Source organism: Bos taurus, chromosome X, assembly GCF_002263795.3.
Source record: "Bos taurus isolate L1 Dominette 01449 registration number 42190680 breed Hereford chromosome X, ARS-UCD2.0, whole genome shotgun sequence".
Classification (NCBI taxonomy): domain Eukaryota; kingdom Metazoa; phylum Chordata; class Mammalia; order Artiodactyla; family Bovidae; genus Bos; species Bos taurus.
In genome coordinates, this window is record NC_037357.1 from 96,097,304 (window position 1) to 96,111,846 (window position 14,543).

The following is a 14,543-nucleotide window of genomic DNA, read 5'->3' on the forward strand; positions in this document are numbered from 1 at the left end:
TCTGCCTGGGCTCTGGGATTCAAATGGTCCTACTTCTTCAGGGAAATCACTGCAGTTATGCAATACAGGAAGGGGGAAGGTTTGTTTGTCTTTGTGTCCTTGTTTAGTATAATATCTAATTCATGACTAAACTTAGAAAATGAAGCTAGATCTTGCACTGTGTCTGTTTAAATATGTCTTGGTATGTCTTTGTCTCTGGGTAATATTTTTGAGGTTAATTTGTAAATAAGCTCTATTTATTTGGCTTGAAAAAAGGTAAGCACTTACAAATCAAATAATTCTAAATTAAACAATAAATTCCAGGTTCATGTGAACTGGGAAATATTCAGTATTAAATACCTGATAGTAATGCTTGTTCATTGACCTATCTAGTATAGACATGTCTTAGAGTAATTAGACCACCCTCGTGACTTCCCTGGTGGCTCAGATGGTAAAGCGTCTGTCTACAGTGTGGGAGACCTGGGTTCGATCCCTGGGTTGGGAAGTTCCCTGGAAAAGGAAATGGCAACCCAGTCCAGTACTCTTGCCTAGAAAATCCCATGGACGGAGGAGCCTGGTGTCCATGGGGTTGTGAAGAGTCAGACACGACTGAACGACTTCACTCACTTTAGTATTTGTGAGTATGTGTAGATGCAGAAGGATAGGCTCAAGGACAGAAAGGCAGAGCTCCTCGATGTAGGGGGGGTGGAGAGGGGAAAACAAGCATTAAAAATAGTCTATTAATGCTTGGCAGACTATTCTGGGGCCCACTGAAACCAACCACTCTCCCAAAGGAGTTATTAACCTAAATTCACAGACACCCTCACAAGAGGGCCTTAGATAGAATTCAAAAAATCAAAAAATACAGATGATATGAACAAATACTTTTATTTCCCCTAATCTAACTGAAATTTACTACTTCCTTCAAGGATGAATGCAGGCAGCAAATAGCAATCATATTACTAGTTTCTATAACTTGGTCACCAGAAGAAATCATAGATATTTCCTTTCATATTACAGTTGTGACAGAGATCTAGAAATGTCATTTGTGCTCATTATAACTTAGAAATTATTAGTAGAACTTGTTATTTAATGTGTTAATAAAGAACTTTTATTACTACATATGCAATTTTAAAAATATTTTGATAGCTATTTTTCAATATAATTGGTTTCCTTTAATTCTATATAGCTTATGGATGGAGGGACACATATGCCTGTGGCCGATTCATGTTGATGTATGGCAAAAACCATCACAATATTGTAAAGTAATTATCCTCCAATTAAAATAGATTAATTAATCTAAAAAAGAAAGAAAAAATTAAAAATTATTCTGAGATGGGGCCAGAAACTTAACAAGATTGCCACAGAGGCTGATGTCACCAAAAAAAGAGTTTAAAACCCCTGCACTTTGGGGATCAGGAGAAGGATCCTTGCACAGAATGGCCGCACACAATAACTCTGATTAATAAACAATAGTATGGTGAGGTTAGACAATAGATGACTTAGATTTTCTTATCCTATCTAATGAGATGAGGTACAATTCACTCAAGTACCCAAGGCTGCTGGGGTTTATGTCTTGTTCTCCTTCTGGAGGCTCATTATATTGGCCCTGCTGTAGGCTCATAATATGACCTTGGTAAGGTCTTCAGCATTTCCCTTCACACTCCCTTTCCTCTTCATTTCCCTGAACATCACTCCCCCAAGAGTAAGATAGTAATATTGTAAAATAGTAAGATTTATTTTATTTAATGATTTCGTAAAGAAATCATTTCTTTACAGATCACATGATTAAGGTCGTGGAATCCAGCATGACCTCAAACCTGAGGATTCTGGGAGCTACAATACAAATGCTTGAGGCAAGGAGGAGGGATATGTGTTTGCTTTTCAGGTGGTAATAGAAAGGACAGGATGGGGAGTAGGGAAACCTGGTTTCTATTCCATCTCTAAATTTAAGTTATGGAGCTTTAACCTCAGGAGGGAGCAGCAGTCATAGAAATTGAAGACCTAAGTAATAATAATAATCATAGTGAAAATAGTTACTGAGTACTACATTCAAGTGGTATTATAAATATTTAAGATGTATTAACTCATTTAATCCTAACAATAGTCCTTGAGATAGATACTACTATTACTCTATCTTTACAAATAAAGGAATAGACACAGAGAGATTAAATGATCTGCCCTGGGTCACACAGCTACTAAGTGGTAGAGATGAGATTGAAACAGAATCCTAGACCATGTTTTACTACTTCCATATATGGACTCCCAATCTGCAGTAGGGAAAAAACAGATCCACACAGAAGGAGTTATGATACAGTGTGATGACTGTTATAGTGCTATAAGAGCAAAGACTCAAGGAAGTAACCAATCAGAGGAAGTTGCATGTGAAAGAAGAAAGCATGATATATATCAAGAGCCATAATTTCTCCTCCCTTATTGGTGGATTTTGCAGTATAAGTAGAGGAATGATAGAAAGTGAGGCTGGAGATTTTGGCCAAGGTTTTCTCATGAAGGACGTAAGCTTGGCAAGGCATCTGGGCTATACTCTGAAAGAAAGGGGAGTCATTAAAAGATTTAAAATAGAGGATTGGCGCAGACAAGGTTTATATTTTTAAGTGATCACTTTAGCCATAAGAAGAAGAAATTATTGAAAAAGTAAACTAGGAGACTACTGTAAGAGTTGATGCAAAAGATGATAGAGGCCTAGACAAAGTACAGGCAATGAGTATAAGCTTGAGAGGGGTAGCCTATAGAGGTCTCTAGGAAGTAAAATCCATATGATTTGGTAAATCAGTTAGATGGGGGTGGGAGAAAGAGTTAAAGATACCTGACATTAGTCTGGGTATTTGGTTTGTTTGACCAGTTGGATGATGATGAACTGAGATGTGGATGTAGTGTGGTGATGGTAATGGTAGTAGTGATGGTGTGATACTGCTGATTTTGAAGTACCTGAAAGAATTCAATGAATACATACCTTTGCTGAAGAGAGAGCTGGTGTACTTGGAGTAGTGGGCTTGAAATCATCCTGATAAAGGTGAAAGCTATAGCTCTAGAAGGAGAGAACACGGAAGACAAAACTATTTCAGGGGAGAACGGGGGGGGGGGGGAATCAGAAGAGTGTGCTGGCCAGGAAGCCAAGAGAAGACTACAAAGGAAGAAGTGTCAGATGCTTCAGAAGAGTCGGAAAAGGAAAGATCTGAGAAATAGCTAGTAGATTTAACCACAAGGATGACTTTTAAAGAACTATTCAGTTTGTGATTAAGGTGGATGGAGCCACTGCAGAGGGTGGAAAAGTGACTTGGAGGTGAAGAAGAAAAGAAAGATAGCTAGAGTAGGACAAAGGACCATAGAAGTGTTTTGTTTCCAAAGATGGCTGAGGGAGAGGAACCAGTGGAGAGACTGAAGGCACAGAGGAAGCTCACCTTTGAAGATCTAACATGTGGTAGCTCTGTTTCTCTTGGGGTTTCCCTGGTCGCTCACACAATAAAGAATTCGCCTGCAATGCAGGAGACTTGGATTTGATCCCTGAGTCAGGAAGATCTCCTGGAGAAGGAAATGGCTACCCATGCCAGTATTCTTGCCTGGAGAATCCTGTGGACAGAAAAGCCTAGTGGGCTACAGTCCATGGGGTCACAAAGAATCAGACATGACTGAATGACTAAGCATACATGCACACACACACTCTTTCTCTTAACAGTTCCATTAAGGGACAATTATTTCTGTCTTATAAATGAGGAAACTGAATCGCAAAGAAGGGAAGAGACTTGCCCAAAGGTTACTCAGATAGAAAATAGGGATGCTGAGTTGCAAACTTAGATCTGCCTGATTTCTCAAATCCTCTTGTTGTAACTGTACCAAAAAAATGGATAAATAATAAATATATGGAGTTGATGCTGACTTATAGGGGGAGCTAAAGTTTAGGGAGACCCATCCACTCACCTCACAATTTATTCTATGAAGTGTATATTTGAGGTCCCAGGCTAACAAAGAGGGGTTGAGGTCAACGGTGAATAAAAGGAGGTGTGTGGCCTTGAGCCCAGGGCTGCAGGGTATGGGATAGGATGAAAACTCGACTTCTGAAAAACCTACCAGCTTATCCTGATGACATTACAAACTGAGATGGGTGACTTTGACTTTGGAGCATTACAAACAGGACAAGAAAGGTCAAAGCATTAGGTTGAGTCAGTCACTGGGCGATGAGTGATTTTGTAGAGCCTGGGGGTAATGAAGAGACAAGAGTTGAGGGTTGAGGCAAGGCTCCAGGCTGGGTAGAGCAGAGAGGATGGGAAAATGCTTGACTCAGAGAGATGGGAAAGATTGAAGGCAGGAGGAGAAAGGGACAACAGAGGATAAGATGGTTGGGTGGCATCACCAACTCAATGGACATGAGTTTGAGCAAACCTTGGGAGATAGTGAAAGACAGGGAAACCTGGCATGCTATAGTCTATGGGGTTACAAAAAGTTGGACATGACTTAGTAACTGAACAACAACAGCAGAGAGATGGAGAAGCCATAGTTTCCAAAGAGTTGCTGGCAATCAAAGGGACTCCTGGATTGAAGTGGTCCTGGTGGAAAATCTAGTTGTCAACAGAGAGGAGGACTTGCCCTGGAAACCTCAACTATTTCTTACTATCTCTTTAAGTTTGTTTTACTTGAAGTATATTTCTTATAATGTCATTTCTTTATTTAATCATTGAATGCCATTCAGCATCCATTTCCTGAGCAACTCTGTTGCCTGAAGCATGGGACCTGAGTCTGAGTGGACATCACATATGAGGGGCTATAAAGAGGTTGAAAAGTAAAAGTGAAAGTTAGTCACATAGTTGTGTCTGACTCTTTGTGATCCCATGGATTGTAGCCTGCCAGGTTCCTCTGTCCATGGAATTCTCCAGGCAATAGTACTGGAGTGGGTTGTCGTTTCCTTTTCCAGGGGATCTCCCGACCCAGGGATCAAACCCAGGTCTCCTGCACTGCAGGCAGATCTTTACCATCTGAGCCACTAGGGAAGCCCATGAAGTTGTTGAATCTCATCTAAAAGGCTGAGAGGTAGAGTTGAGGGCCTGCCCCCATAAGACTGATGTCAGAATGCTCAGGGATGACTGCTTGACACCACAAAGCACCATTCTGTTGGCCTAGCAACTGCCAGACTAGAACCCCCTCATTAGCCCACACATTCTGAACTAAGATGCATCTACCAACTCCCTAGCCATGATGTAGGCTATGCTTGGAGTGGAGGAATAATAAGATGGATACAGGAGTCCTCACCTTGGAGTTTACACACTGATGAAGCACAGATAAGTGGAAATAAGATGTGAAAGTTCATGGCTAAAGCCTAGTTGTAATCCTTTAGAAACCCTGAGAATGGGCAGAGATTAGGGAAGGCTTCCCAGAACTAGGAGTTTGAAGGGTAGGCAGAACAACATATGCAAAGGTACCAGGCTGTGAAATGACCTGATCTATTTTGGCAGCCATCTGTAGGGTCTGAAATAAGATGGAGTAGGAGTTAGAAGCAGGGTGCCAATGAGTGAGGAGTCTGATAGTGAAGGATAAGGGAGCAAGCATCCAGGCTTTTGATGGCAGCCCTCAGTCTTCTGTTTTTATCACCCACAGATCTGGCATATCCTCCTGCTCATAATGAGAATAGTTCTGCTCCAATCAGCCAAGGTGAAAACCTCATGGACATCACCAAGATTTTCTCCCTCCTGCAGCCTGATGATGAGGAGGACACCAACACAGGAGAGAAACAAGCTCTCAATCAAGCAGTGTACAACAATGATTCCTATACTTTGGACCAGCTTTTGTGCCAGGAGCGTTACAAAAGATTTATCAACAGTAGGAGTGGCTGGGGTGTCCCTGGGACACCCTTGCGCTTGGCTGCTGCTTATGGCCACCTTAGCTGCCTGCAGGTCCTCCTGGCACATGGTGCTGATGTTGACAGCTTAGACGTCAAGGCACAGACACCACTTTTTACCGCTGTCAGTCATGGCCATCTGGACTGCGTGCGTGTGCTTTTGGAAGCTGGTGCCTGTCCTGGTGGTAGCATCTACAACAACTGCTCTCCTGTGCTCACAGCTGCCCGTGATGGTGCTGTTACCATCCTGCAGGAGCTCCTGGGTCATGGTGCAGAGGTCAATGTCAAGGCGAAACTACCAGTCTGGGCATCGAACATAACTTCATGTTCTGGCCCCCTCTATTTGGCTGCAGTCTATGGTCACCTTGATTGTTTCCGCCTGCTTTTGCTCCATGGGGCAGACCCTGACTACAACTGTACTGACCAGCGCCTACTGGCTCGAGTCTCACGGCCCCGCACCCTCCTCGAAATCTGCCTCCACCATAATTGTGAGCCAGAGTACATCCAGCTGTTAATTGATTTTGGTGCTAACATCTACCTTCCATCTCTCTGCCTGGACCTGAACTCACAATATGATAAAGGCACTGCATTGTTGGTACAGGCCCGAGGTGAGTGTCAAGCAGACCAGCTCTAATAGGTCTCCTGGCTTGGATGTCCCAGGGACACAAGTCACCCCCAAAGTTAATATTTCTGGGGTGAATTGGAGAAAGCACCATTGTCTTCCCTTTCTTGGGGCCCCAGTAGAAAAGAGGTTACAGATTCCTTTTTAGAGAAAGGCAGTGGCACCCCACTCTAGTACTCTTGCCTGGAGAATCCTATGGATGGAGGAGCCTGGTGGGCTGTCGTCTATGGGGTCACACAGAGTCGGACACAACTGAAGTGACTTAGCAGTCACTAAGATGAGGTAAGGTTTGCACAATCCCAATTTGTGGTTCTGGCTCTGCCAATGACAGTTTTGTGGCCTTGAACATGCTCTCTCTAGGCTTCAGTGTGTCCCCATTGGTACCATGCATTTTAGGGCAGGGAGCGGGACATTTCTTAGAAGGGAAAGATCAGTTAGGGCTGCAGTAGCCAGGGCAGGGTGGATGTAGGCTTGAGTGGGAGAACTACACTGAGAATTGCTTCTCAAAACCTGTTTTTCCTTACTGTAGCCACTCCACGGTCACTACTATCACAGGCTCGTTTAGTTATCCGCAGATCCTTGTGCCACACCAGCCAGCCACAGGCCATCGACCAGCTGGATATTCCCCCCATGTTGATTAGCTACCTCAAACACCAACTGTAATCTTGCAGCCTGCCCAGAAACCTACAATGCCTCCAAGAAATCACCTGGGGACCCAGGTAGCTGGAGAGAACTACAGCTCTACACACTCACCCAAAGCTGCTCTCCTGTATTATCCTCCACAATAAAATCCTCAGAGAATAAATCCTGGGGGCTGTTGTGTCTGGTGTGTGTTAGGTTGGAGGGGGCACAGAGTTCACTGGGGGAAGGTGTCTGGTTGGTCATGGGAAAGAATTATAGTGATCTGGGGTTCAACAGGCATAGGAGCCTGACTACTGAAAGATAAGACTAACCCAGTAGCCTATACCTTCCCACCAAGATCCTTGAAACAACTGGCACCGTAATGTCCTAGGAGCAACGTCCTGAAGAAAGCAGGTAAGTATAAGGGTAGCATCATCTTGTTCAGCCCTGTGTCTCCATTGACTCTCTGGCTGCTATTGTTACTGAACCAAACTTGGGTCCACAACCAATCTATTGACACCAGGTTGTGGTGAATGAAAGCCACCTTTTCAGGGGCTGTTGCCTGTCAAGACCAGCTTGACAAGCAGGGTTTCCGAAAGTACGATATGGCAAGAGAATGAGAAACAAGGCACAAGAATTCAGAGAAAAGTGAGGATCAGGGGACCAACACCACTCCAAGGTGAAGGTGCCGAAACTGAATCTAAGCCAGCTTTATTATACTTTCAGCTGTGAATGAAATAATATGCAGGGAGTTAAATTATAATATATGTGGCCTTCAGGGCCAAAGAACAAAATGATCATTAACCATTGAGTAATTAAGAAACAGTTATCAATAACAAATCAGTAACTAAGACTAATATTCTTATCTATAGATTTTCCACCAGATACATAAAACATGTGACTCTGAGACGCCAGTTGAGAAACAGTCTGGGGTTGGTTTTCTGATCCCAGGATCATATCTTGTTTTCAAGATTATGAACTGTTCCCTCTGGACTTGTTCCAAGAGTCTCATGCCTTATAGCATCCAGTTTATCAATAATTATACATTTCTTTTGCAGCCTTGCCAGGGCCTGCTTTTCTTTTATTCTTCCTGTCTCCTACAGTTGCCAAACACTTTATTTGAGTCAAATGACCAAGGAGTCTCCCATTCACTCACCTTGAATCATAGGCTGCATTATTGCTAGTCTATTTTATAGTCAAGATCTAGCTAGGAACACAAATTACCAAATATTTATGACAACAGATTTAACATGGAAAATGGTTACATAGGTGATAGGCAGAGGATCTAAGGACAGGAAGTTATAGATTAGTCATAGCAGGAGTCTAACACCATCCTTAGGCTGAAGGGGTAAGGGAAGAAGTATGTCCAGAGTCTAGGGACTTGGGTCATCTGATGAAAAGTGAAATCACAGGTCTATCATGGATTATCCAAACAAGAAGAAAGGAAGAAACACCCTCTCCTTTACATCATTCTTGCCCATCAGTCTGCTTCCAGTGTCTCACTGGAGAAAACTAGAGGTCAAATAATATGAGAGCTTGGGAAACACAATATAGAGGGGTCAGCCCCTCTTGCAACATCTGGCAGAGCAGGATAAGGTGAAAAGTGGACAGTGGAAGGAGGTGGTATGACCTGAGCCAGGAATTGGATCACACAGCAGAACTGGAAGTATACTGACAGCAGAAGCCATAGAAGAGACACCGCAGAGATGCCACCAAAGGCACAAAAGGTATAGCTTAAGTACCCTGGCTTCCCCACATTTCTTACCCTCCCATCAGTGCCTTCCATTGGTTGAACCCAACCAGAAGGTGGTTGACGAGGAAGCCTGGGAAATACAGCCTGCAGTGGTCAGTCAGCCTATGGTGTGGAGAAGAACAGGGGAAGGAGGCAAAAGGGGCCTGAACCAGCACAGATAGCCACCCAAATCCAGATCTAGACACCTTCAATTTTGCTAAATCTTCATCCTTTCACAGTACCTTCTTTTATATCTCCTGGACAACTGTGGGTGAGGATATGGATGAGCAGTTAAAGAGATACAAGGTGAAGGCATAGAGGATGCAAGCCCAGATAATAGCTATGTGGGAAGTACTTTTGATGTTTAGAGCTTTTCCTGAGAGCTGCCTTGACAGACCCACCCCCAACACCCCATAATTATCTCCTATCGTGCAAGATGGGAGGCAGGGAATGGGCTCGAAAATTACTTGCCTCTCCTTCTTACCACCCGCACACTCCCTAGCTCCTAGGGCTTGAGAGCCATTAGAAAGGAAGGCAAGAAAACTGGCCATCTATCCCCATGGCCCTGCCCCACACAGACTCCAGACTTTCAAATGCATAAGGCATTTTGGATGGCAGTGCAACTGTTTATGTCCAAGAAACAAGAGAAGTAAAGGACTGGAATATACTATAAACACAGATTTCAGGGCAGAGAGCCACAGGTATCTTTTACCTTTCCTTCAATCTGGGTTCCTGATGGGTGAGTTATCTGGGACCCCACTCCTTGCTCTGTTCCCCATCCCCTTAGTCAAGGTTTAGGAGATTTGGAGTCAAGTTCAGCAGCCCCATCTATTGGGTTGGCCACAAAATTCATTTGGGTTTTTCTGTAAGATATTATGGAAAAACCTGAATGAATTTTTTGGCCAGCCCAATACTTTAGGACCCTGGGAAAATACACCCTTCAAATGGGGCCTGCCCAGAGTAGCCTCTCCTGTGCAACCTAGAATACAGATTTTCTGGTTGACCTTTGAAAACGTGTGGATACTCTTGGCATGCCAGAAGACTTGCATTTGATGAGAATGTAGGAGCACATCAAATCCTAGACAGAGAGGAAAGGCTGAAACTCTATGCCCTATTTCCAAGATAAGCAGATTGAGAACCTTTCAAAATTAAGTGCCCATGTTATTCGTAGCTCAGCTCTCGAGACCTCTGAGCTATTGTTCTTCTACTTGCCTGTGCTTCTATGAACAGAAACAACTTAAAAGCCTGGTACCTTGGTCTCTTTCCCATCCAGACAAGAGACCAGGAGTTAAAATGGATCATCTCAAATGCTGATGATGAACCTTCTGAGGCAACTTTCCCTAGGACATATGAGAAGGAGGTGCCTGGAATGAAAGCTCACTCTTGGCCTTTAGTCTCTTGTTGGCACTGCCCCTAGATGATAATCTAGCTTCCTTCCTATCCCCCATTACAATCACCAGTTTCCAGGTACTTTGTTTTCCCAGTTAGATCTTGACTATAAGCTAGACTAGTGGGAATGCAGCTTCCAAGAAAGCCAAACTTTAACCCTTCTCTCCCTCTCTCCCTATCTCCTTCTAACATTTATTTTCCTTTCTTCTCTCCCTATGTCATACCCTCCCTTCTATACTGGAGTTGCCATGAGCCTAGGGCTGGCTCTGCTCTGCACATGACACTAACAAGTCTGCATTCTTTCCTGCAATAGGAAAATTATTTTGCTTTATTCAGAAATGTGGCTACCAAAGACAAGATACAAACTGCAAATGGTCCACTGTCTGCATAAACCAGAGAGTTCTCTCCTTCAGCTACTAATTTGAGGCAAAGGATAATGGAATAGGTGGTGTTTGATCTTGGCCTTGAATGGTAGAAAATATTGTAACTGGTAGAGAGTGGAAAAAAAAAAGGTATTAGTGGGGAAAAATCAGTCAACAAAGACATTGTTGCTGTTCAGTCGCTCAGTTGTGTCTTTATGACACAATGGACTATAGTATGCCAGGCTTCTCTGGCTTTCACCATCTCCGAGAGTGTGCTCAAACTCATGTCCATTGAATCAGTGATGCCATCCAACCATCTTGTCCTCTGTCATTCACTTTTCCTCCTGTCTTCAATCTTTCTCATCATCAGGGTCTTTTCCAATGAGTCGGCTCTTCACATCAGGTGGCCAAAGTATTGGAGCTTCAGCCTCAGCATCAGTTCCTCCAATGAAAACTCAGGATTGATTTCCTATAGGATTGACTGGTTTGATTTCCCTGTATTCCAAGGGACTCTCAAGAGTCTTCTCCAACACCACAGTTCAAAAGCATCAATTCTTTGGTGCTCAGCTTTCTTTATAAACCAACTCTTACATCCATACAAGACTATTGAAAAAGCTACATAGCTTTGACTAGATGGACCATTGTAAGAAAAGAAATATCTGTGCTTTCTAATATTCTGTCTAGGTTTATCATAGCTTTTCATCCAAGGAGCAAGTGTCTTTTAATTTCATGGCTTCAGTCACCATCGGCAGTGATTTTTAGAGCCCAAGAAAATAAAGTCTGTCAGTGTTTCCATCGTTGCCCCATCTGTTTGCCATGAAGTGATGGGACTGGATGCCATAATCTTAGTTGTTTGAATGTTGAGATTTAAGCCAACTTTTTTACTCTTTCACTTTCATCAAGAGGCTCGTTAGTTCCTCTTCACTATCTGTCACAAGTGTGGTGTCATATGCATATCTGAAGTTATTGATATTTCTCCTGGCAATCTTGATTCCAGCTTGTGCTTCATTCAGCCAAACATTTCACATGATATACTCTGCATGTAAGTTAAATAAACAGGGTGACAATATACAGCCTTGACTACTCCGTTCCCAATTTGGAACCAGTCTGTTGTTCCATGTCTGGTTCTAACTGTTGTTTCTTAACCTGCATACAGGTTTTGCAGGAGGCAGGTAAGGTGGTCTCATATTCCCATAGATAAGATTTTCCACAGTTTGTTGGGATCCACACACTCAAAGGCTTTAGCATAGTTTATGAAGCAGAACTAGGTGTTGTTTTCTGAAATTCCCTTGCTTTTTCTATGTTCCAACGGATGTTGGCAATTTGATCTTTTGTTCCTCTGCCTTTCCTAAATCCAGCTTGAACATCTGGAAGCTCACGATTCACATACTGTGAAGCCTAGCTTGGAGAATTTTGAGCATTATCTTGCTAGCATGTGAAATGAGTGCTCAACATTCAGAAAACTAAGATCATGACATCCAATCTCATCACTTCATGGCAAATAGATGGGGAAACAGTGGAAGCAGTGGCTGACTTTATTTTTCTGGGCTCCCAAATCACTGCAGATGGTGATTGCAGCCATGAAATTAAAAGACGCTTTCTCCTTGGAAGGAAAGTTATGACCAACCTAGACAGCACATTAAAAAGCAGAGACATTACTTTGCCAACAAAGGTCCATTTAGTCAAGGCTATGGTTTTCCCAGTAGTCATGTATGGATGTGAGAGTTGGACTATAAAGAAAGCTGAGCACCAAAGAATTGATGCTTTTGAACTGTGCATTGGAGAAGACCCTTGAGAGTCCCTTGGTTGCAAGGGGGTCCAACCAGTCCATCCTAAAGGAGATCAGTCCTGGGTATTAATTGGAAGGGCTGATGTTGAAGCTGAAACTCCAATACATTGGCCACCTGTTCTGGAGTGCTGACTCATTTGAAAAGACCCTGATGCTGGGAAAGATTGAGGGCAGGAGGAGATGGGAACGACAGAGGATGAGACGGTTGAATGGCATCACCGACACAATGGACATGGGTTTGGGTGGACTCTGGGAGTTGGTGATGGACAGGGAGGCCTGGCATGCTGCAGTTCATGGGGTTGCAAAGAGTCAGACACGACTGAGCAACTGAACTAAACTGAAATGAGTGCAATGATGTGGATGTTTGAACATTCTTTGACATTTCCCTTCTTTGGGGTTGGAATAAAAACTGACCTCTTTCAGTCCTGTGGTCACTGCTGAGTTTTCCATGTTTACTGGCATATTGAGTGCAGCACTTTAATAGCATTATCTTTTAGGACTTGAAGTAGCTCAGCTGGAGTTTCATCACCTCTGCTAGATGTTTGTAGTGATGCTTCTTAAGGCCCACTTGACTTCCCACTCCAACATGTCTGATTCTAGGTGAGTGATCACACCATTGTGGTTATCTGGGTCATTAAGATCTTTATTGTATAGCTCTTCTGTGTATTCTTGTCACATCTTCTTAGTATCCTCTGCTTCTGTTATGTCCATACCATTTCTCTCCTTTATTGTGCCCATCTTTGCAAGAAATGTTTCCTTGGTATATCTAGTTCTCCTGAAAAGATCTCTAGTCTTTCTACTGTTTCTTTGCACTGTTCACTTAGGAAGGTTTTCTTATCTCTCCTTGCTATTCTTTGGAACTCTGCATTCAGATGGGTATATCTTTCCCTTCCTCCTTTGCCTTTAGCTTCTCTTGTTTTCTCAGCTCTTTGTAAGGCCTTGTCAGACAACCATTTTTCCTTTTTGCATTTCTTTTTCTTGGGGATGGTTTTGATCACCATCTCCTGTACAATGTTACAAACCTCCATCCATAATTCTTCAGGCACTCTATCAGATCTTATCCTTTGAATCTATTTGTCACTTCCACTGTGTAATTGTAAGGGATTTGATTTAGGTCATACCTGAACGGCCTAGTGGTTTTCCCTACTTTCTTCAATTTAAGTCTGAATTTTGCAATAAGGAGTTCATGATCTGAGCCACAGTCAGCTCCCAGTCTTGTTTTTGCTGACTGTATAGAGCTTCTCCATCTTTGGCTGCAAAGAATAGAATCTGATTTTGATATTGACCATCTGATAATGTCCATGTGTAAAGTTGTCTCTTGTGTTGTTGGAAGAAGGTGTTTGCTATGACCAGTGTGTTCTCTTGGCAAAATTCTGTTAGCCTTTGCCCTGTTTCATTTTGTACTCCAAAGCCAACTTGCCTGTTACTCCAGGTATCTCTTCACTTCCTGTATTCCAGACCCCTATGATGAAAAGGACATATTTTTTTGGTGTTGGTTCTAGAAGGTATTGTAGGTCTTCATAGAACTGTTCAACTTAAGTTTCTTTGGCATTAGTTGTTGGGGCATAGATTTGGATTACTGTGATATTGAGTGGTTTGCCTTGGAATCAAACCGAGATCATTTTGTCATTTTGAGATTGCATTCAAGTACTGCATTTTGGATTCTTTTGTTGACTATGAAGGCTACTCCATTTCTTCTAAGGGATTCTTGACCACAGTAGTAGATATAATGGTGATCTGAATTAAACTCACCCATTCCAGTCCATTTTAGTTCACTGATTCCTAAAATGCCGATGTTCACTCTTGCCATCTACTGTTTGGCCACTTCCAATTTACCTTGATTCATGAACCTAGCATTCCAGGTTCCTATGCAATATTGTTCTTACAGTATTGGAATTTACATTCACCACCAGACACATCCACAATTGGGCGTTGTTTCCGCTTTGCCCCAGCTTCTTCATTCTTTCTGGAGGTATTTTCTGCTCTTCCGCAGTAGCATATTGGTCACCTAACAACCTGGAAAATTCATTTTTCAGTGTCACGTATTTTTACCTTTTCATACTGTTCACCAAAATCACAACTAGCTCCTGAACAACTATTGACAAGAGAATGTTGGACCCCACAAAAGAAAGATATTCCGCATCCAAGAACAAAGGAGAAGCCCCAACAATTTGGTAGCAGGGGCATAACATGTTTAA

General features: G+C 42.7%; 1 protein-coding gene across 2 annotated transcripts in view; it reads left to right on the forward strand.

Annotated features, from left to right (window-relative positions):
* The window catches only part of ASB12 (ankyrin repeat and SOCS box containing 12), a 45,632-nt gene extending 38,375 nt beyond the window's left edge, over positions 1-7,257 (forward strand). The window contains exons 2-3 of one of the 2 annotated variants that reach the window (XM_059883500.1): positions 5,590-6,438; positions 6,982-7,257. In XM_059883500.1, the coding sequence (XP_059739483.1) occupies positions 5,655-6,438; positions 6,982-7,115 (918 nt within the window). In that variant the 5' untranslated portion in view covers positions 5,590-5,654 and the 3' untranslated portion in view covers positions 7,116-7,257. Of the gene's footprint in view, positions 1-5,586; positions 6,439-6,981 lie in introns of those variants that run through there. The other variant, NM_001192225.3, reaches the window with a different exon arrangement.
* Positions 7,258-14,543: the final 7,286 nt, after the last annotated feature.